Raw genomic sequence first — 20,327 nt, forward strand, 5'->3', positions numbered from 1 at the left:
TTTTTTTTTTTTTTTTAACTTCAGAGGCGGCTGGTAAAATCACTTGAAGATCTTTGCTCACAGTATGATTTGACAGTCAGAAGTTCTACTGGTGACATTATACAGTTTATTTATGGAGGAGATGGCTTGGATCCTGCAGCCATGGAAGGGAAGGATGAACCGCTGGAATTCAAACGAGTTCTAGACAATATCAGAGTAAGGATTACTGAAATCTTTGTTGGAAGTGTGAAAAGACGATTAAGCATGTAGGAGGAAGTACTAAATTATGGGGATAACTGTTTCAGTTAAAGAATTTATTTTTAAATATCTTTTTGGGTAGTCCTGGTCAGTTTTTCAGTATTATGTATGCTAAATGTTACAGATTTTTTTACAATAGAACAGAGCACCTAGGACCAAACTGTATATAAGATGTGAAAAATAGAATTTTGTTCAGTGCTTAGGAATAGTTCTAGGGCCTAATATCCATCTCACTAAATAAATTGCTACTGGCTTAGTTGGGTGCTAGAATGGACTTGTATAACACAAAGTAATTCCTTATTAAATCAAGACATGCACATTCTTCTGTGTTGAACTGCTTCTCAGGTCAGAGGCCTAATGTGTTGTTGAATAACTCTGGACTTACTGTGATGTTTGAAGAACGGTTTGGTTTCGGCTTTGTGGTTTGTTGGTTGTTCTACCGTACCCACCCCCTTCCCCCCGCTCCCACCCAAAAATAAAAGCCTTTTGCGGAACTGACTCTTCAGATTTCTTTAATGTGAGTGTAATAAATTGATAGAATTAGAAAAGTGTGTGTGTGTGTATACCTTCAGGTTTATGTAAATAAGTAGAAGGGTATGTGAGCCTACTCTTCACAATAGTCTGATACTATATAGTAAAAAAAAAACCCCAAACTAAAGAATGCTGTTAATCCATGTTAATCACTTGTATGTATTTATATTTGGTGTCTTTACAATGAAGTCTTTGTGCAGATGGTTTGTGTGAAGAAATAATTTTTTTCCTCTTAAGGCTGTATATCCATGCCGAAGTGAACCAGCCCTGAGTAAAAATGAATTGGTGTTAACTTCTGAGTCCATCATGAAGAAGAATGAATTTCTTTGCTGCCGAGACAGTTTTCTGCAGGTAACTGTGTCACTTCCTTATCACACTATGATTAGCTTTTCCATATAAATCAAGGGAACGAAATAAAATGGTTTTGCCAATCTGTAGGAGCAATGGCTTAATTTTATGCATTGGTAGCAGGAGTAGTAGTTTGTTCAGTAATATATTTCTGTACATTTAGGGGATGGGGAGGGAGGACTAGCAATTTTAATTCTTGTTATAATAGTTTTTCATGTTCACCACAGGAGTTTTAGAAACAGGAGAAAAATGTAGTGGGTTTTTTCTTTTTTTTTTGAGTGGAAGGTGCTGCTGATCTGAGATATCTTGCTGGACTTTCTCTCCACAGTAGGATGGTACAGTAATTATGTGCTTCCCCTGGGACATCAGAAATGAAATATTACATACTGACTCTCTCTAAGAAACTACTGAGTATACTGTTATTATGCATGTTTTGATATTACCAACTTTCCAGGGTAGCTGGTTTTACTCATCTGTTTGTTTTCCTGTAGTAGAAACACCAGCAATACACTTACACCTATTTACCTTGCTTTCTTATGATACTAATCCAGCAAAAAACTTACCACATGAAGCCCTTTGCTGGAGGGGGCTTATCTAATGGGGAGTACTTACTTGTCTTTTGAGGATGAGTGAATGTTCACATGACTGCTTGCACATTGAATTGTAAAAATCAATTTGTTTGAAAGAGTATTAAGCAGTGTAAATGTTTATGAGAGCAGCCACACTTAAGACTACTTTGGGAGACAGTGAAAGAACCTATAGAATTAACTTGCCTGGGGACATGTAAAGCTTGATGAACCTTCTGATAACTGTCAGTGATGAGAAGTGCTTTTGAAGGGTTTCTTTTTAATAGGTCAGTTTTATAAACCTGATTTGCAATTCTGTTGCTAGAGGAGAGTTGAAAAAATTATTATATCCATACCTGAAATATGCTGTAAATCTTAACTGCCTCTCTGAAGGAAAAAAATATGCAATATACTACTGTCAGAGTTTGGAGATAAAGCTGCTCTTTGAGGTGTACATCTTTTTAATCATATCATATCTAGATAATTGCCTTTAATTTCAGAAGCACAAAAATGGCTACATCACCTTAATGGTAATTAGTTTAACTTAAGATTTTTAAGTTTCAGATACTGTTACATTTTCTTCTTTCCTTTTCTTTTTCTGTTCATCCTTGAAGACATTAACTGAGACAGGTTATGAAAAATATAATGAGGTAATTGTAGCATGTGTGTGCACTGTGTGAGCATTAATGTTAGTGCTTTTTAGCTAAAGATGTGTGTATAGTGCTAAAGTAACTGACTAGCATATATACATTACTGCTGGTTAAATTATAATGTAGATGTTCAACACAGTAATTTACACAATTCCTTTTAATGGTGAAAACCATGACTCATAAATTGTTCCCCGTACTTAAATTTGAGGATTTTAGGGATTTGAGGAAGCTTTCTTTTAGGGATATTAGCATGTTTTTCTGATGTTTTCCTATCCCTTCCTCTACTTTTCCGTTCCAGGACAGAGATAATTCTAACTGCTGTTATTTTACTAGGAGGTTCCTATAACAGGCTTATCCACTCTTGTCCAGAAGTCTAAATAGCCTTTTTCAAACAGGCTGGCGTTCATTCGGCCTGCACTCTGCCCTCACTGGAGGGAATTCAACTGATGAAAAAGCAGATTGTAGTCTGGCACAGTTTCAGTTGTGTTAATATTTTAAGGTATTTGAGTATATCAGAATACAGGTGAAGGTAAATTTTTACTTTCGTATTGCAATTGGGGAAGTCTTAGAAACCCTTACAATTTAAAAAAAAAAATCATTTTTCTGTTTTTTCTGAGATGATAGAATATGAGTTCTGGGGAGTGCAGTGCAAACATGTAAGAGACTCGGCACACAGCCAGTCAGTGCTGGCGCATGTAGAGCTGACCTGATGGATCTTCCTGGACTTGAATGGATTAGTGCTGAATCTTGTGGGATTGTCTGTACCACTCTGCATTTCAGAGGGCTTCTTAACTGTGAGGATTCTTGTATTAGCAGTGCTTCATGTATATAAATGATCCCACTAGCTTAAGTGCTGGGAAACATGATGCAAACACCAGATTGACCAGGCTTTATACTCTGGACTGCAATTTTGACTAAACATTGGCTCTGTAGGAGCAGATAAGGTTCATGTTGAGCCAGAATTTACTAAGTTAGGTGCCTTTTTGTTAAACAGGTCCAGACTAAAAGACTTTATGGGTTTGACTATGTGAAAGACCCATTGGTCTTTTGAGCTCAGTCTGGAAGTCACATAGTTGTGCTCGTAGAGGACAGTTGCACTGAAGATGATAGCTCCATAGAGACAGGCTCAGCAAAGAGTGGGCTACGTTTTCCTTCTATTTGTAGCATAAATTGATCCATAGTTTGGGTAAACTGCCAACAGATAGTTGAAAGTTGAGAGGAATAAGTAACTTCCTCTTTTAGTTCTTCTGCATGAATAAAACTTTCAACGAAGAAAAATAAATCTCTTAAGAGATTTATCTTTTATTTCTCACACTTTTTCAGTCTAGTGCATGGAAATAATGTATCGTTTCAGTAATTTATTTTTACAATTCAGAATCATATGTAACAATTTAGTATGCTGGAGATTTCATTTTTTTAAAAGTATGTTTGTACTGAGGGACTGTCAGAGAGGAAAAGTTGACAATAAATAGTTAGCCATGGTGCTATTTGCAGTCCTATGCTGTTTTGGTCTTAAGTCTGACCTTTCTCCATATGACCACATGACTAAATCTTCAGCCAGTATGACAATTTCTTTTGAGGAGGTGGTGGTGTGTTTTATTATTACTGTCTCCTGGTTTTATGTGAATAAGCGAACGTTTAAAAGAACTTAGTCTTCAGTGTTCTAGAGGGAGAAGTTAACATTACATCTTCTGCTGCCTTCCCCTTCCACTCCTCCCTTCCTGCTCCTCCACAAAAAAAGCATCTTTCAAGATAGAATTACTTTAAAAATCTCTCCTGAATGTTTTGGTTGTTTCTCTAGATCAAATATTCTGGGCAGTTTACTGCGTCCTGCAATATTCTTTTTTTAATGCACTTGTAATAAGAAGATCAATTTTTTTCTAATAACACATTATTACGTAACACTAATTTTTAGGAAATAAATCAAATTATCAATTTTATGCAAAGATTTCAGGGTCAAAAACTTCTAAAATGGCAAAATATTTCATTTATGAATTAATATGACTTACTGCAGGGCAAAAGGGGCAGAAATGTGTGAGTGCATCCTGTTGTCATCCAAGTGGGGAAACAACTTGAAGCATCCGTTCCAGCAGCACACTTACGTTGTCGGTTCTTTCATTTGAACTTTGTTCTGGTATTCACAGAAAATACTGTATTGTCTGAAAATACCTTGAATACCAGAAAAAATGTTTTGAAAATCTGAGGATTGTGTTAGGTTGTAATAGTTAGGTTATAATTTGGTAAAGATTTATGAGTGCAGTTGTAAAAAAAACAAAAAAACCCACAACACAAAAACCCCCCCAACAAAAGCAACAAAAGAACCAAAAAACAACAAACCAAACCAAAAAAAACCTCACCAAACCTGCAAGTAATTTTCAGTGCCTGACTACTGCATTGGTTGGAAGGAGTCCAGTACTGAGTGAAGAATTGCTGATACTATGTAATCATCATCCTCATTGTCAGACAGGTGGAATGGGTTTAAAAGAACTCTAGAAATCAAACTACTCACTCCTCCATGGAGGTTTTTTTAAATCACTGTTGAAGTAGATGGGAAGGATTTTGTCTTGCTTTTTGTTTATATTTTGGTTTTGATAAGCCTGTCTGATGGTAGTGACTTGCACTGAGTCCACTTTCAAGGAACAGTTTAATCGTGGACCTTGTATTTCATGACTTCTAGTGTACATATCTATATTCAAAGTCTAATGCTCAAATGATGTTTCATAGAAACGTTGGTATTTTTCTGATAGTATTGTTTATGTTCTAGTAAAGACAGCTAGAACTACTTTTGGGGAAACCTGTTAAGAGAGTGAAAGGCTTAGGTACTGCTACATGTTAAATGCAATTATCTGCAAGACCTGATATCTATTTTGAGAGGTTTTTTTCCCCCAAATAAAGTACATATTAAATCTCTGAAATGTATCCAGCAAGTGTTCTTTATATATTTCCTCTCATGCCAGAGCAGTCTTTCCGCTTTGAGTTCTTTTGAATACTGATAAATGACTGAGAATGTGTTTGTGTTGGTATATAGAGAAAATAAGAATTTTGAGATTTTTTTTTTTTTTTTTTTTTTCATGGTAGAATCCATTTCAGTAAATGATGGGTGAGAAGAAAGGATCAACCAAAGTCAAAGTTTTTTTAAGTTTTCAGTGTGTGCTAAGGAAGGATGCTTTGATTCAGCGTCGACCATATTCCTCATGTACTGCTACTAATTTGTGGTTACACAAGAGTGAATCTGGTTTGCTAAATTCTAGTGTATGTGTGTGTCTAAATTTTGATGTCACTCTCTTCATATTGTGTATTGTTAATTTATTAAACATTCCATTAGGAGCAATAAGCAAATAGCTTACTGCTGAAAACTTCTATATAAAGACCATGTCTTTGCTTACTGTTGTTTTAATGTAATTTCAGGAAATTAAAAAATTCATCAAAGGTGTTTCCGAGAAGATAAAAAAAACTAGGGACAAGTACGGCATTAATGACAATGGCACAACAGAGGTAAACAATTTCAAGGGGATAATTATGTAGTTATTTGCAACCTTCATAAGCTATTTCTTTTCCAACTGTTCTATTCTCATTTCAGCCTCGAGTTCTCTATCAGTTGGATAGGATTACTCCAACACAACTAGAGAAGTTTCTAGAGACTTGCAGGGACAAATACATGAGGTAAGTGTTTAGCCTGTTATTTTCTCTCAATTTATCCCCCTCCTGCCCCCAATTCAGAATTTATTGCTCTGTTTGCAATCTAGGAGTGTATTTTGCTGGTTTTACTGTATGAAGGTTGATTCTGTTCTGAATGTAGTACAAATCAAGAGTAAGAAACAGTTGGCCCCGATTATATAAACATTGCAAGACAAAGGTAGAATGCCAGAAAAAAAGGCATTGCCATCTATAGGTGGGCTTGTTAATGCAGACATGTTCACTTCCTCCCCCTCTTGCAGGAGGTTGTTCCAAACCTCCAAAGAATCCATGCAAAACAGTGTCTGAATAGATCAGTTTCAAATCCATATGAATCATGATGGTTATTCTTGATCTACGTAGTCTGTTCTATACAGTAACTTCACACTTTGTGAATCTGTTATGCACTTGTAGGAGCCTTTTGTTTGCTATTCTTGGTCTCTAACAAGATAGTGGTAGTGTGGATATTTTCATCTCTTATTATCCATTGAGAATTGTTTCATTTACTTAAGACTGCTTGGATTTGTTCATTGGCGTACAGCCATTGGTGACATCTACTTTGTGGCCTCACACTCACCTGCATCATTTGTTTACTATTACTTTTTTCTTTTTCTAGAAAATGCATATATATGTTAAATTCTTAACCTAACTATTTAAAATCAATTACCAGTTTTCTGCTCTGTTATTAGGATTACTCAAGTTTGTCTTAAGTGCTCTTAAACATTAATTGTCTATTTTACTGTAGTAGGCTGTTTTTGCATACTATATTATGCTGATCTGACAAATGAAAGACAGTACAGTTGGAAAGGATGTAATTGCTGTGATGATTGTTTTTGTTTTATAGACTACTGTCATTTTACCAGGAGAAATCTCTCAGCTGGGATTTCAGCAGGTTTTGGGTAGATATGACGTGAATGCAAAGAGTTCTCCAAATAATAGTGAAAAAAAAAAACTCAATTTAAACAATTTTGTTTTACAGCTACCCAGAATTAAGTCCTTTATTACAAGCTAAATCACTATCAGACAGCATTTTTACTTGGTAAGAGCTCATCAAGGAAAATGCAAGAAGCTGCTACAAGTTAGATTGATGTAGGAAGTGTTATTGTGCCTTAAGTTCAGAGGTTATATTTCAGAATCACAGAATCGTTCAGGTTGGAAGAGACCCTTGGGATCATCGAGTCCAGCCATCAGCCCTACTCTGCAAAGTTCTCCCCTACACCATATCCCCCAACATCTCATCCAAACGACCCTTAAACACATCCAGGGATGGTGACTCCACCCCCTCCCTGGGCAGCCTATTCCACTGTCTGGCCACTCTTTCTGTTAAAATTTTTTTCCTGATGTCCAGTCTGAACTTCCCCTGTATTTGCTCTAGAAAAGCAGATCATATTACACTCTGTGCAAGCTGAAGAATGTGAACTGCAGGATCTGAACAAAACTGTAGGGGAGAACGTTAACTACCGCTCACGTCTCAATCTGAGATCTCATCGTATAGTGGTCTTCGTTTGTTTTTTTTGACCTGTAAGGACAACCAGTTCTCAAAGTACAGAAATTTTAGAAAGGGGCAAATGTGGGAATGAGTACATTACATGCATAACTTGTGATGAAAGTAGATCATCAGTATAGGGCTTTTGAATAGGGTGAAAATAAGAAGGCATAAATACCTGGATTTTATTCTGATTAAAAAGTAATGCGCATAATCATTTCTTAAAGAAGATTTAATAAAGGTGTTTCATGCTTAAACATATAAAGGGAAGTTTTGGAAATATTGGCATATGGAATTTCCCTCAATGGGGAATCCTGAATCTACTGCTTAATGCTTAGGAGGAAGAGTACAATAGTTTTATTTGGTGCTACAGATTCCCTTTGATTTTTGGAATGCCTGTATACAGGGCATCTTCTTGCCTTGCATGAAATCAGTGTCTGGAGTATTGCTAACCTTTTAACCTCTCTCCTGTTCGTCTATTAAAATATATATATAAACAAGCTTCTCATATATCTACCAGAAAAGTTTCTGTCTTTGCTCCTTAGGATTTTATGCCTTCTTGAGTTCTATGTCTTTTTCTGTGTTTTTTAATGAGAGAATTTCTTTGTCAGGGCACAGATGGAGCCTGGTTCTGCAGTAGGAGCTCTTTGTGCACAGAGTATTGGTGAGCCTGGCACACAGATGACTCTGAAGACTTTCCATTTTGCTGGCGTTGCTTCAATGAATATCACTTTGGGTGTGCCAAGAATCAAAGAAATCATTAATGCTTCAAAGGCTATTAGGTACTAATGTTGTTTTGTTTTGGTTTTTTCCATTTGCTTAAATGAAACCTGATGGATAATTTTGCAGTATGTGCTAGTGTTCTCAGTAATATACTAGACAACATTGAATCCATGGAATATCAGAACACAAAAAAATGTAATGTCTGTCTAACTAAGTGATACTTAGGACCAGAGAAGAGATAAGTTTTATTTTTCTGAAAATCAAATGAGGTAAAGTGATTACTTACTAAGTTTAATATTCTGTTAGGTGTCTCTTGTGTATTGTGAAACTTTCTGGTGTTTAGCAATAGTTGAAGCATATCTGTTCCTAGGTATCCATGAAGTCACTTAAATAATACTAGAATAGTGTACACCATGAATATAGCCACTAGTTTGCTGTGTTATAATCTGTGTGTACTTGTTTTTACTAGTCTGAAGTACATGAGCAGTAATTTTCTTAAATGTACCTGACTAAGCTGAAGGAGTCTCAGTCTTATAAAATACTACTTTAGATGAAGAGATCATTGCCATAAGGCAAGCTGTAATTCACATTGCCATCTGTAATCTAGATGAGCAATGTTCTAACTTTTTTTTGTGTGTGTTTATTCTTTGTAGCACCCCTATTATAACAGCACAGTTGGACAAAGATGATGATCCTGATTTTGCCCGTCTGGTTAAAGGAAGAATTGAAAAAACTTTATTAGGAGAGGTAGGAAAAATTGTATTATTGCTAATACTTTAAATGTAAACATTAGCCAGTTGCTGTGGGGCATTTTAACCACTTTCCCATGCTAAATATTTTGTCCTTATCTCTTAAAGATTTCAGAATATATTGAGGAAGTGTTTCTTCCAGATGATTGCTTTATCCTAGTGAAGCTGTCTCTAGAGCGCATTAGACTACTGAGATTAGAGGTGAGTCGTTCAATTCTTATGCAGAATATGCCTTGGGCAAATTCCAAAGGGTCTCTTAATCCTGCCTAAGGAACAGAAATTAGACCAGTGGAAGTTAAAAAAAGAGTGAACAAAGGATGTCCTGTGACTACGTCACATCTGGATTTTTCCCCCTTTTTTTTCCTTGTAAAGTAAATAATTTTTTCTTTGTTTGGAAATGAAAGAACATACATTAATTTCTTGGTGGCTTGTTAAATACAAGGATGCAAATTCTGTCCATTAGGTAACAGGCCGGTACCCTCAGCCCAAGAGAGTATTTCATGCAAATTATAAGAGTAACAATTTTTATGTTTTTTCTTTGTTACACTTTTTTATATTCCTTTGAAAGACCACTGCATGTATTTGAGCAGATTTATATAAGCTAAGAGAGATACCTTGACGTTTCCTGGCTGACTTTTGCCACAGGTGAATGCAGAGACTGTGCGCTACTCTATTTGCGTATCAAAGCTCAGAGTAAAGCCTGGGGATGTTGCTGTCCATGGAGAAGCAGTTGTATGTGTGACCCCTCGTGAAAATAGCAAGAGTTCAATGTATTACGTATTGCAGTCCCTGAAGGAAGAACTGCCAAAGGTAAAAACAAGGACTGTCTCATGCTGTTGTGGGAGGTAATCGGTAATAGCAATTTGGGGTTCTGTGGTGGGAAGATAAAATAATTCTTGTCAGTACTGACAGTGAAGATAGTCTGAACCCAGAACTCTTAGATTGTGCTACTGATTGATGCTGCTGCTTTACAGTTGAAACTAAGCCTCCATTACTAATCTTTATATATAAAACTGAAGCCTTGATACTTTCCTTCAACATTTTACTGAACCATTCAGAGTGCAGACATTGTATGAAATATATCTTCTTCCAGCTGCATCTAGAATTGAAGTACATGACAGTATCTGGCATTTTTGCAGATGTGAGGAGACATAGCACTGAGGGATATGGTGTAGTTGAGAATGGTCAGTGTTAGGCTAATGGTTGGACTAGATGATCTTCAAGGTCGTCTTCTAACCTAGGTGATTCTGTGATTCTGTGAGACTGTCTTATTTCAGATTTAAAAACAGTGATAAGTGAATGTTGTTATTGGCAGGATGCCCTTTCAGTTGTGCAGATCTACTGCCATTCAGTGACCCAAGCCTGAGTGTGAGGATATCTGACATAAAATGCAAAATTTAGGTAGTGAGTAAGGTTTATAGTACAGTGTGAATGTCACATTTGCACTAGTGTATCTTGTTTCATATGTATTTTAATTGAGTATTTACCCCAAAGACCAGAGCTTCTAAATAGGTTTGAATGCCAGGAAGGATTACCCTTTTATACAGCATTACTATACACATCCAAGTTACTAAGTTGTTTGGGTTTTTTTGTGAAGGTTGTAGTGCAAGGTATACCAGAGGTTTCCCGAGCTGTCATTCATATTGATGAACAAAGTGGAAAGGAAAAATACAAACTTCTAGTTGAAGGTGATAATCTGCGAGCTGTCATGGCTACTCATGGAGTGAAGGGAACAAAAACATCCTCTAACAACACTTACGAGGTAATGTTCAAATGGGCACTGTAGGTTTTTTCCCCTTAGCATCTTTGTTACAAGTGCTTGTTTGTGTTCAGATGCAGCAGTTGATATCTAATCGAGCCTGATTTCATTAATAGTTGTCAGAATGCATTAACGTAAGAGAATAATTTGACTGGCAGCACTGTTCACTTCAAAAAAGCTTTTTCTATAAATATTTTTTAAACTGAGAAATGCAAAAGGGTAGTAATGGAGTATTATCTGACATCAGACGGTATTTGTTCCAGGAATATACATGCTGCAAGCATTTGGCTCTTCATTAATCTAAAGTAATTTCTTGTATAGGTAGAGAAGACACTAGGAATTGAAGCTGCTAGGACAACCATTATCAATGAGATTCAGTATACAATGGTGAACCATGGTATGAGCATTGACAGGAGACATGTTATGTTGCTGTCTGATCTAATGACTTACAAGGTTTGTATTATCTTTTTTCTAGACATTGCATTGGCCTGTTTATAGAAATTAATTTTACCATGTTTGAAAAGGATGGGTGAGCTATGGAGATGGAAATCAGTTATAGAGAACTGTAGGTCATACTGACCAAATACTGTTGTTTGTCTATCAAACAAAATGCTTAATCTAGTTCCTGAGGGTAGGGAGGATAAAGTCTATTTTGACAGACAACAAGTTGATATAATGAGTAGGGAGTCATAATTTTGTATTGGAAATAGGAATCCTAAAAATTGTGGTATGAAAACCAACTGTTTGGGTAACCATGCATGCAATTTAAGGCTTGCTGTGCAGAAAATCACATGGGGTGGTTCATAGCAGCTGCACTCTTTATAAGAGTCAAAGAATACAGACATTACAAATAGAATCAGATTACATTTAGAGTATGAACAGTCTTACAGTACTTGTTAGTAGAAAATTGTATCTGTTCTTTATTGATTGACTTTCTTTCCTTTATATCCAATCATAGTTAGATTTGAGTACACTTAGTGAAGTAAGATTTTCCACTTTGCCTGCCAGAGTGCATGTGTTTATTTTGGGTAAAATGAATGAAGGAATTCTGACCTCTCCCAAAACTGTAGGGCTTTGTTGTACTGAGCTGCGTCAGTCCCCAGTACTGGCTGTGTGGAGCTGCAACACAATAGTGAAAAAGGGCATCAGAGTGCAGTGTTTTACACTTGTTGGGCTCCTAGCAGAGATTCTTTTGTCTGTACTTCTGACTTGCACTTCTGTGCACAGTCTGTTATAATCAGGATGTTTATTAGAAACTGAGGCAGAAATAACCCAAGTTAGTTTAAAGAGCTAATTACTTTTTTCTGGAGGGGGAAAAAAATGAAAATGTAATATCTTCATTACATCTTCATAGCATCTTAGACTTCTGGCAGCTGAAGTCAGATTTATCAGTAGATAATAGGCAGTAGCTTCAGCGTAGTGCTTTCAGACCCCACTCAAGTTTGGAGCTCAGCAACTGATTTATAATAGTGAGTTTTTCTCATGGCCACATTTCTTTCAATTTTTCCAATATTCTTGCCTAAAAAAAACCAAAACCCCAAAACAACAACAACCCCAAAAAACCCAAAACGCATTTATGAGAGCTTCTGTTGTGTATGAATAATCACTTCTGGTTTATTTAAATATTGATTATTACCAAGCCATTAACCTTCAGGATGTTTAAATCAGCACATTATGACAATGCTATTTTACTTGTTTCATGTCTGTTAGAATAAAAACTACATTTCTGTTGTTCACTTAATTTGCTTCTTCAGCAAACATAACTGACCTCCAGCCACTATTATGATAGTCTTTCTTCGGGTTTTTCCATCAATCAAGGGTGAAGTTCTGGGAATTACTAGGTTTGGACTGGCAAAAATGAAGGAAAGTGTGTTGATGCTGGCTTCTTTTGAAAAGACTGCAGACCACCTCTTTGATGCTGCCTACTTTGGACAGAAGGATTCTGTTTGTGGTAGGTGTTGCAAATTCTGTTGCAGTTTGTGGTCCTTATCCAGTATTTGTAAACCGCTTCAAAGCACTGGATTTTTGCCCTTGTTAAGATTTCTTTTCAGCTTACATGTGAAAAACTTCAGGTCAGAGGCTAATTCATGCTTCTCAGTCCTAGGAGTTTGGTGGATGTTTCTCTACTTCTCAATCAGAGATCTTTAAGTCAGTTGGATGTTTGTTGTATGTTTCTTAAAGTAGACTTTTAGTAATTTGGTTTTGTTTCTTGCCACACAGCTCAGTGCAGCACCAGGAAATTTGTCCTGCTATCAGTAGTTCTGTTTTTTCAGTTTTGACAGTTTGTGTATCTTCAACACCTAGAGCTGATTAAGGAGTCTAGTAATTAGGTTTTGTTTTCATTCCTGCTCTGGTAGCATAGCTGAATATCATACTGTGTATAATGGTCGCTTATGTAATTTGTCAGTTGTAACTGAAAATGAACAGGCAGAGTTCTTGACCTCTCCAGTTGAATTCTGATGTAAATAGATACAAATTATGTTTGTTTGTTTTTTTTTTTTATTAGAAGCCTTGTTTAACAGTACTCATTCATTAACAGAAGGGGGAAGATCCTTGTCCTGAGAAACTTATTTTTAAATGCATCTGTTCTTTTAAAGTTCACATCCACTGAATCATCTTCTCACTGAATTTATGAAACAAGTTTAACAATATGTATACGTGCATATGTACATACAGCCAAACACAATATTCAATCAGATTAGTTTTGTCATTCTGTTTGTCTCTTAATTTTACATTTCTACCTACTCTAATATTTGGAATTGAATTTTTTTTAAACTCCATGGCCCCTATTCCTCCCAGATTTCATTCAAGATACATAAATTTTGGAATGATTTGTTAACCAGTCTACATCTAGTAGGTTAAAGAGAGAAAAGGAAAAGTCAAGCAAGTTTCACTCTCTTCATCTGTTTATGTAAGGTCTACTACCATCCTGGAGCTTTAACTGCTCATTTGGAGTTTCTGGGTGCTAATGAAGTATGAAGATATGAATAGATACTTTAAAGTTTACTAGTCTGTATGTATTTTTAGGTGGTCTTAGATGTCGTCGTCAATTTTAAACAGTGTTTTGTGGACAGTATATTAACTGAATCACTAGAATCTGTTAGAAACCTTTGTATTACTATTTGCATTTTAAGAACTCTGCCGCTTTCTGTCCAGCATTCCATGTGAGTGGGGTTTTCTTTTTTTTTAATTATAATTTTTTGCCCATGATTAAAACCGAGATCCTATGGGAGACCCATTCCATTCTGGACAGTAAGGAAAAGAAAAGTCCTCTCTGAGCTGGTAAAATCTTGTTCTGAATAATGTGGAAACCAAAGATCTTTTCATGTTGCCTTCTATATACATGTTTTAGTTCAAATAAGGAAATGGAGTGGACAAAACAGAAAATTGTTGTCTGACTTCCAAAAAGGTAGAGATGATACTGGCTTGCTTGTATGACGTGGCCATCACTAGTTATCTCTTTGAATTGCTATGAAAAGAGTCTCTTACACACTCATGGTTTTGCATCTCCAGAGCAGGAAAAAATTGTAAATGTTGCCAAGAAAAATGAGTATGTACCCAAAATCAACTATAGGTGCTGAACTGAATGGCATTGCAAATCAGTGCTTCTGAATGTATGGGTGTAGTTTTAGACCATGTGGCCTTTGAATCCCTTTTGTCTTGAAAGGTGCTTCCCCCGCACCCCTGCCCCAAGAAAATGGGCAACAGCTGATTCCCACGTTACCTACAGAAAGACAAGTATTTTCTTTTGAGAACTGGTGATGCCACCTTTCAGTGGGCAGAGGAGTACATCCAGTTCCAGCAGCATCCACTGGAGGCTGGAAGCAGGATCAGCGGGAAGTGCTACTGTCTGCGAGTCACCGCTTAGAGATACAGTCAATTTACCTTTCTGTGCCCTTCCCAAAAGCAGCCAACAGCACCTCACGTCTAACTTCAGAGTGGGAACTGAGAGCTACAGATCACTGCTGTGACATTCATTTACAAGGAGGTGGTCTGGAAGAGAAGTGTCAAAAATAAACTGCAGTAAGATCAGTATGACTGGCTGCATCTCTACCTAACTGCTTCCAGCTGGAAATGAGAGCAGCAGTTCATAGCTGTCAGCCAGATGCCTAGATCTGCACCAGATTATAACTGGTGGTGTTGTTATACAAGACATTGCACTGGAGGAGGCTTGGATGGTCATTAGAGTAGAGCGTGCTGCCCTGGCAGTTCTGCCACCACCACCAGCATTATCTTTACCCGTCCCATATGATTGTCATTGGCCTCTAGTATACATTAATCTGAATAGATGTTAACATACACTTGGTTCTTACAGCAGCATGTTCTGTTCAAATGTTTCCTGCTTTACGTGACTGCTGTCAGATGCTGCAAACTATTACTTTGTCCTTGAGGCAAAAGGGAGGTGGGGAGGAAGGCTTCTGGTTGTATACGTGGAAGTATTGCAAAGGGAGAAGGATTCCCAAAATCTAAATGAGTTTCCATGGTTCAGTGGTTGGCTCGGGTTGAAAGGTGGTTGTGCATGATGTTAGCCAATACATAGTAGAAATGCAGTAATGGTCTAAGAGCAAAAATAGAGAATCTTCATTCATATGTATTGAAATTACCAATCAAATCTTGCTAGAATGTTAAGTAAATGTTTTTCATCCTTTCTGCATTCAAAGGTACAGCTATTTATTGTTACTTTCTTAAACATTTCCGTGAAGGACAATACTCTTCATTCAGATCATAACAGTATGCTGAGGAAAAAAACCACTGGTATCTGATAACTTGCTTTTAATGTGGAACATTCTTTGGAAAAGTTGTATACATCAGTAGATATGGAATATAAATGTGCTGGCACATTGCTGCGAAAATGTTATAGGTGTCAAAAACAGTTGGGACAGATTAAATCTTTCAACTCAAAGCAAGCACTTTTCGAATCATGTAAAGGCAAAAAGTGGTATAGCTAAAATAATGGTATTCCTCTTTCATTGGGAGATTGCAGGGTTTTCAAGGGAACTTGGCCAGATTTTACCAAAGTCTTAGTGTGCTGAGTCAGAGAATGAACACGAAGTAACTTTTCTTTGCATCTTCTGCTATTGGCACCGAGTGGAACATGTCTTCTCCTTCTGAAGCTCTTTCATTACTAGAAAAGGTGTTTTGGTTGGGTTGAATTTTTCCCATTTAGAAATTAAATAACTTACCTGATGACCATAACATTTATCTAGTGATGAGACCTTGGTCTTTACATGTGGGGTTCAAGGAGATTTGATAGGCAATGCATACAGAATGAAAACAGGTTTATAAATCCTTACTCTTCAGATGTTCAACAGGTTTGTTTTTTTTCCTAGGTGTTTCTGAGTGCATCATCATGGGAATTCCAATGAATATTGGAACAGGACTTTTTAAACTGTTGCACAAAGCAGACAAAGAATCAACCCCTCCTAGGAGGCCACTGATATTTGATAATAATGAATTTCATATTCCCATTGTTACATAGCACTTGGACATAATACAAGATAGCAGAACAAGAAATAGCAAGAAAACATCATTTAGATTAAGAAATATGTATTATCAGTTCTGTGTGTCTCAATCACTGTGAATTGGTAAGTTAAATACTATCAAAAGAACTGCCTAATTGTGTACTGCCTGTTGTTACTGCAGACCCTGAAAGGAGAAGCTTCTCTGCACCAGAGAGTGGAAATAAATTTCAAGTGGATTTCAGCTGATAAAATTTTATTTTTCATGCGATAGAATTAGATCTTTCTGTTAATGGGTGGAAGTTTTTATTAATTCAGTATTATACATGTGTATGCAGATGTGCTTAATAAAACCAAAACTGCAAGAGAGTTCTGTGAGCTTGGACAGAGTGCATTTGGAAGTGTCCTTTCAACAGGAGCTGCAAGGGTCAGTCTGTAGCTGTTAAGAACAGAGGCTTCAGAAAGCTAGAACTCAGTCTGATTCATTCATACTGAGTTAAATTTCAGGAGTGCTGTTGAAAGTGTTTGAAACGTTTGGTCTTACGGGTTTTTTTAGTTGTTTTTCTTTTATCCCATGTTATTTTCCAGTAAATGGTTTTCCTCCCCAGACTTTGGGATGTACCTGCAAGAAGCTTCAGATTATAAAGCTGTTCCTAAATTCTGAGAAAACTGTTACAAGAACATTACAAATTATAAATACCTTTTCATATTACAGCAGTTGTTATACTGCTGGAATCTGTAATTTACAGTAGTCTTAGTTTTTGGAAAGTTTCATAATTGATCAGTATGATCTGAATAATCTAGTTTTATTTTAATATGTAAAGTAGAAGTGGAAAGGGAAGCTGTTTTCATGCATTGCCATGAAATAATTTGGTAATACTTTAATCTTGGACCCACTAAATCAGTTTTCAGAATGAATACAGATTTTAAATTATTTCAGTGTAGTATGTTTAAATTTACTCTGGTGCTATGGAGGGGAAGTATCTTCATGTTTTCTTTTCACCATTGTTTGGATATTCAGTGTGCTCCTAACATGAGTCAAGGTTGGAGAGAAATGGAGAAAAAAAGCTGAAGTTGTGCACTCATGAAGTAAAAGCAGGCTGCCTGAATGATTTTGTGTTTGAAAATGAACAAGTTGCTGCTGCACTTTGTCTTCATGTAGCAACCAAGAGAAAACTGTAAGGCTACATTCAGAGACTGTAAACCTGTTGTTTTAAATCTTAAGGTGCCACTGTTTGGGGTTTTTTTAGATATCCATACAGAGAAGACATGATGTGAAATTCGACATAGCTATTCTCAAATTGTTTTGTATTTTCAGTGTGATACTAAGATATACTTCTGCCTAGATTTTGGCAGGGTAAAGATTGAGAATGTAATGCATTTAGTATCTGCTCTAAAAACCATATATATTTTGCTATCTCCCTTTTAACAGTAGAAATTTCAGAATAAATATAGATTTTCTTTGTGATCTCAGTGAGATTACCACATAGTGATTTGTCTGTATAGAAGTCTAACTCTGTTTCTGTTTTAAAGACGTAAGTATAAGACAGGTAGGGGCCAAATGGAGAGAAAGCCCATAAACCTTTCTTGTGAGTAAGTACTTCATTTTATCATGGGAAATTCTACTGGTATTTTTGTGAATAAAGATTCTTCTGAAGATGTAAGTGGGTGGAGTTGTGCTGGGATAAGTAACCTTTTATTTTTTTTTTCTTTTGGTAAATACAGTGAAATGCAGCTATTTAAATGGTGGGTTTATTCTCTTGTATGTGTTAAAAGTATTCAGTAAATTACATATGTTCTTGTTGTCTTTAATATGACAATAAAAAGAGGCAGAGATAAAGAAAATGTAAAACTTTGTGTTTGTTTATTGATGCATTATATTTGTGCATGATTAATTTACGAATGACCTAACCTCCATCTCCCTCATTTTCTTAGTTAAGACAGTTGAAAATTATTTGAGCTTAACTCTCAGGTATTTGCAACCTAAATGAATATATAATATAAAGCCTATCTTGCTTAAAATAAATATAAGCACATCTTGCCCTCTGGGCAGGCTATATACTTCATCATAAGTATTTCAGACAAAAATAGATTGTTTACAAGAGTTCTGAACTAATAATTATTGTTTGGGCTTTCTGTACAGTCCATAATCAAATCAGTTGGATTTCCCTCATAAGCAGCTTTTTTTACGTGTCAGTTTTAATGGTCAAAGAAATAGAAGTTTGAGATTTCCTGAAATTTACATTTCAATTTAAATTTTCAATAAATTATTTCCAGAAAATTACCATGCAACAGCAGAAGCCCTAGAACAGAACATCCTCGACAGCCAATGTGTCTTTACATGGAAAAACATCACTGTCTCATTGATGATGTGTCAGAATCGTTTGTGTACTATAGTATGCACAGTATTACAGTAAAAACATCTGTGAAGTTAATGCTAAAATTTCTAGTATTTAGATTACGGGGATCAATTTGGTATTATCTTTCAATATCTTTCATAGCTGTTAAAATCTTAACCATTGTCCAGGTCCTGTGGAACATAGGCGCCGAGTTCAGCATGGTAGGGCTGCTGAAGAATCTCCAGTGTGACATGTGTAGCCAGTGGTGCAGTGGGCAGGCGGCAAGGCCAGCTGCCAGTGGGAGGCCTGAGATGGGAACCCCGATTCATTTATATATATATATATATATATTCATATTCGCTAGCAATATTCACTAATTATGAATATCCATACCCCGATTTCTAATTTTCTCTGTATTTTTTCATCTGTTTTAAAACAAATGTAAACTTCCTTGTCAGGCTTAGAAACTCCTCGATAAGTCATTATTTATCAACTGATCCTTGATTAGTTTTTTTCCCACCAGTGAGGTCTACTGAAAATACTGTGTGACTTGCACTAAAACTTGAAAACAGTTTTCTGTCTTACCTGCGTTGTCATTTACTTGAGATTATGTTGTTAATTTGCATTCTTTCAAGAGAGATAGTTCTGGATTTTTTGTAATGGGTCAAAAAACCCCCTTCCATCTCCGCTTTTCTTTTTGTCTAACAACAGGAATAGCTGAATAATTACTTCAAAAACATACCAGTAGATACTTGGAGATGGAAAGAGCTTCTGTATGTCTCTCTTTGCACTAAAAACAATCAAATGAAACTCCACCTTTGGTCCCTCTGATTGGAACATAGAAAGTGACCTGCTAGTCTGGTGACAACACAGCTGGAAAAGCCTGGAGGCCTGACAGAAGGCAGAAGGCCGCAGTAACTGCTCATACCAAGGGATCAGCTGACGTTGGCAGTGAGGGCTGCAGCTTTTCAGTGATGGGAACAGAGCAGAACATGAACAGATGTGTAGGTGAAGGGGGAGACGACAACGGAGAATCAAATGGAGAAGTCAGGTAAAGCTCTGCTTCCTGAAAGTGTTGCAGGAGAGTTAGGTATCTGCTATGAAATCCATTTCTGTGACCGCTGTATGGATGGCAAGATGCAGCGAAGAACATTGAGGAAAGAAGCACATGTCCAGGGGCCATAGCTATTTGCTCTGGAGGTGGACAGGGCTGTGTGGGTAGGTACGCGGCTTCAGTTGCTGGTGGTTGAAGTTAAGCTAGAATGCTTTTGCAAGCCTGTATAATACGTTTTTCTACAAGGTATATAGCCTATATAATTTTGACAAAAGGCTAGATACAGACTTGACGGGATTATAATTTTTACAGGTGAGGTTTGCACTAATTAGCAGTCTGTGACTGTTAAACCTATATCCTTTGACAAATCACCGTTCTTTCCCCATGGTATTTTTATTTGATGGGAAGAGTACTGAAGGTGGAAGAAGTATACAGGCAAAAATTGTAGTTAATTAGTAAGGCACTAAGCAGAGATAACTTTTTTTTTTTTAATGCACTTCATTTAAAAAAAAAGTATTTAGTATGTTTATCAGGAAACTACGTTACACAAGTCTCTTATCTACAGAGAGGTAAGGAAACAGAAGCATGTGCTATATAGGTTTCCTGTTGTGAATATGGGAAGCTGGGAATAAATGAACTGCTGCTTTGGTCCATAACTTGAATTTTGTATGGAGGGCTATATTCTTGCTTTATCTATGCTTTAAAAAAAAAAAAAAAAAAAAAAAAAAAGGAAAGCAAATTAATCCTGTAT

General features: G+C 36.5%; 1 protein-coding gene across 2 annotated transcripts in view; it reads left to right on the plus strand.

Annotated features, from left to right (window-relative positions):
* POLR3A (RNA polymerase III subunit A) overlaps window positions 1–18,022 on the plus strand; it is a 37,861-nt gene extending 19,839 nt beyond the window's left edge. Inside the window, exons 20-32 of one of the 2 annotated variants that reach the window (XM_074907152.1) lie at window positions 25–195; window positions 1,006–1,119; window positions 2,297–2,332; window positions 5,741–5,827; window positions 5,913–5,995; window positions 8,105–8,275; window positions 8,870–8,963; window positions 9,074–9,166; window positions 9,611–9,775; window positions 10,563–10,727; window positions 11,046–11,177; window positions 12,543–12,675; window positions 16,055–18,022. In XM_074907152.1, the coding sequence (XP_074763253.1) occupies window positions 25–195; window positions 1,006–1,119; window positions 2,297–2,332; window positions 5,741–5,827; window positions 5,913–5,995; window positions 8,105–8,275; window positions 8,870–8,963; window positions 9,074–9,166; window positions 9,611–9,775; window positions 10,563–10,727; window positions 11,046–11,177; window positions 12,543–12,675; window positions 16,055–16,203 (1,593 nt within the window). In that variant the 3' untranslated portion in view covers window positions 16,204–18,022. The remainder of the gene's footprint in view (window positions 1–24; window positions 196–1,005; window positions 1,120–2,296; window positions 2,333–5,740; window positions 5,828–5,912; window positions 5,996–8,104; window positions 8,276–8,869; window positions 8,964–9,073; window positions 9,167–9,610; window positions 9,776–10,562; window positions 10,728–11,045; window positions 11,178–12,542; window positions 12,676–16,054) is intronic. The other variant, XM_074907153.1, reaches the window with a different exon arrangement.
* Window positions 18,023–20,327: the final 2,305 nt, after the last annotated feature.

Source organism: Athene noctua, chromosome 5, assembly GCF_965140245.1.
Source record: "Athene noctua chromosome 5, bAthNoc1.hap1.1, whole genome shotgun sequence".
NCBI lineage: Eukaryota > Metazoa > Chordata > Aves > Strigiformes > Strigidae > Athene > Athene noctua.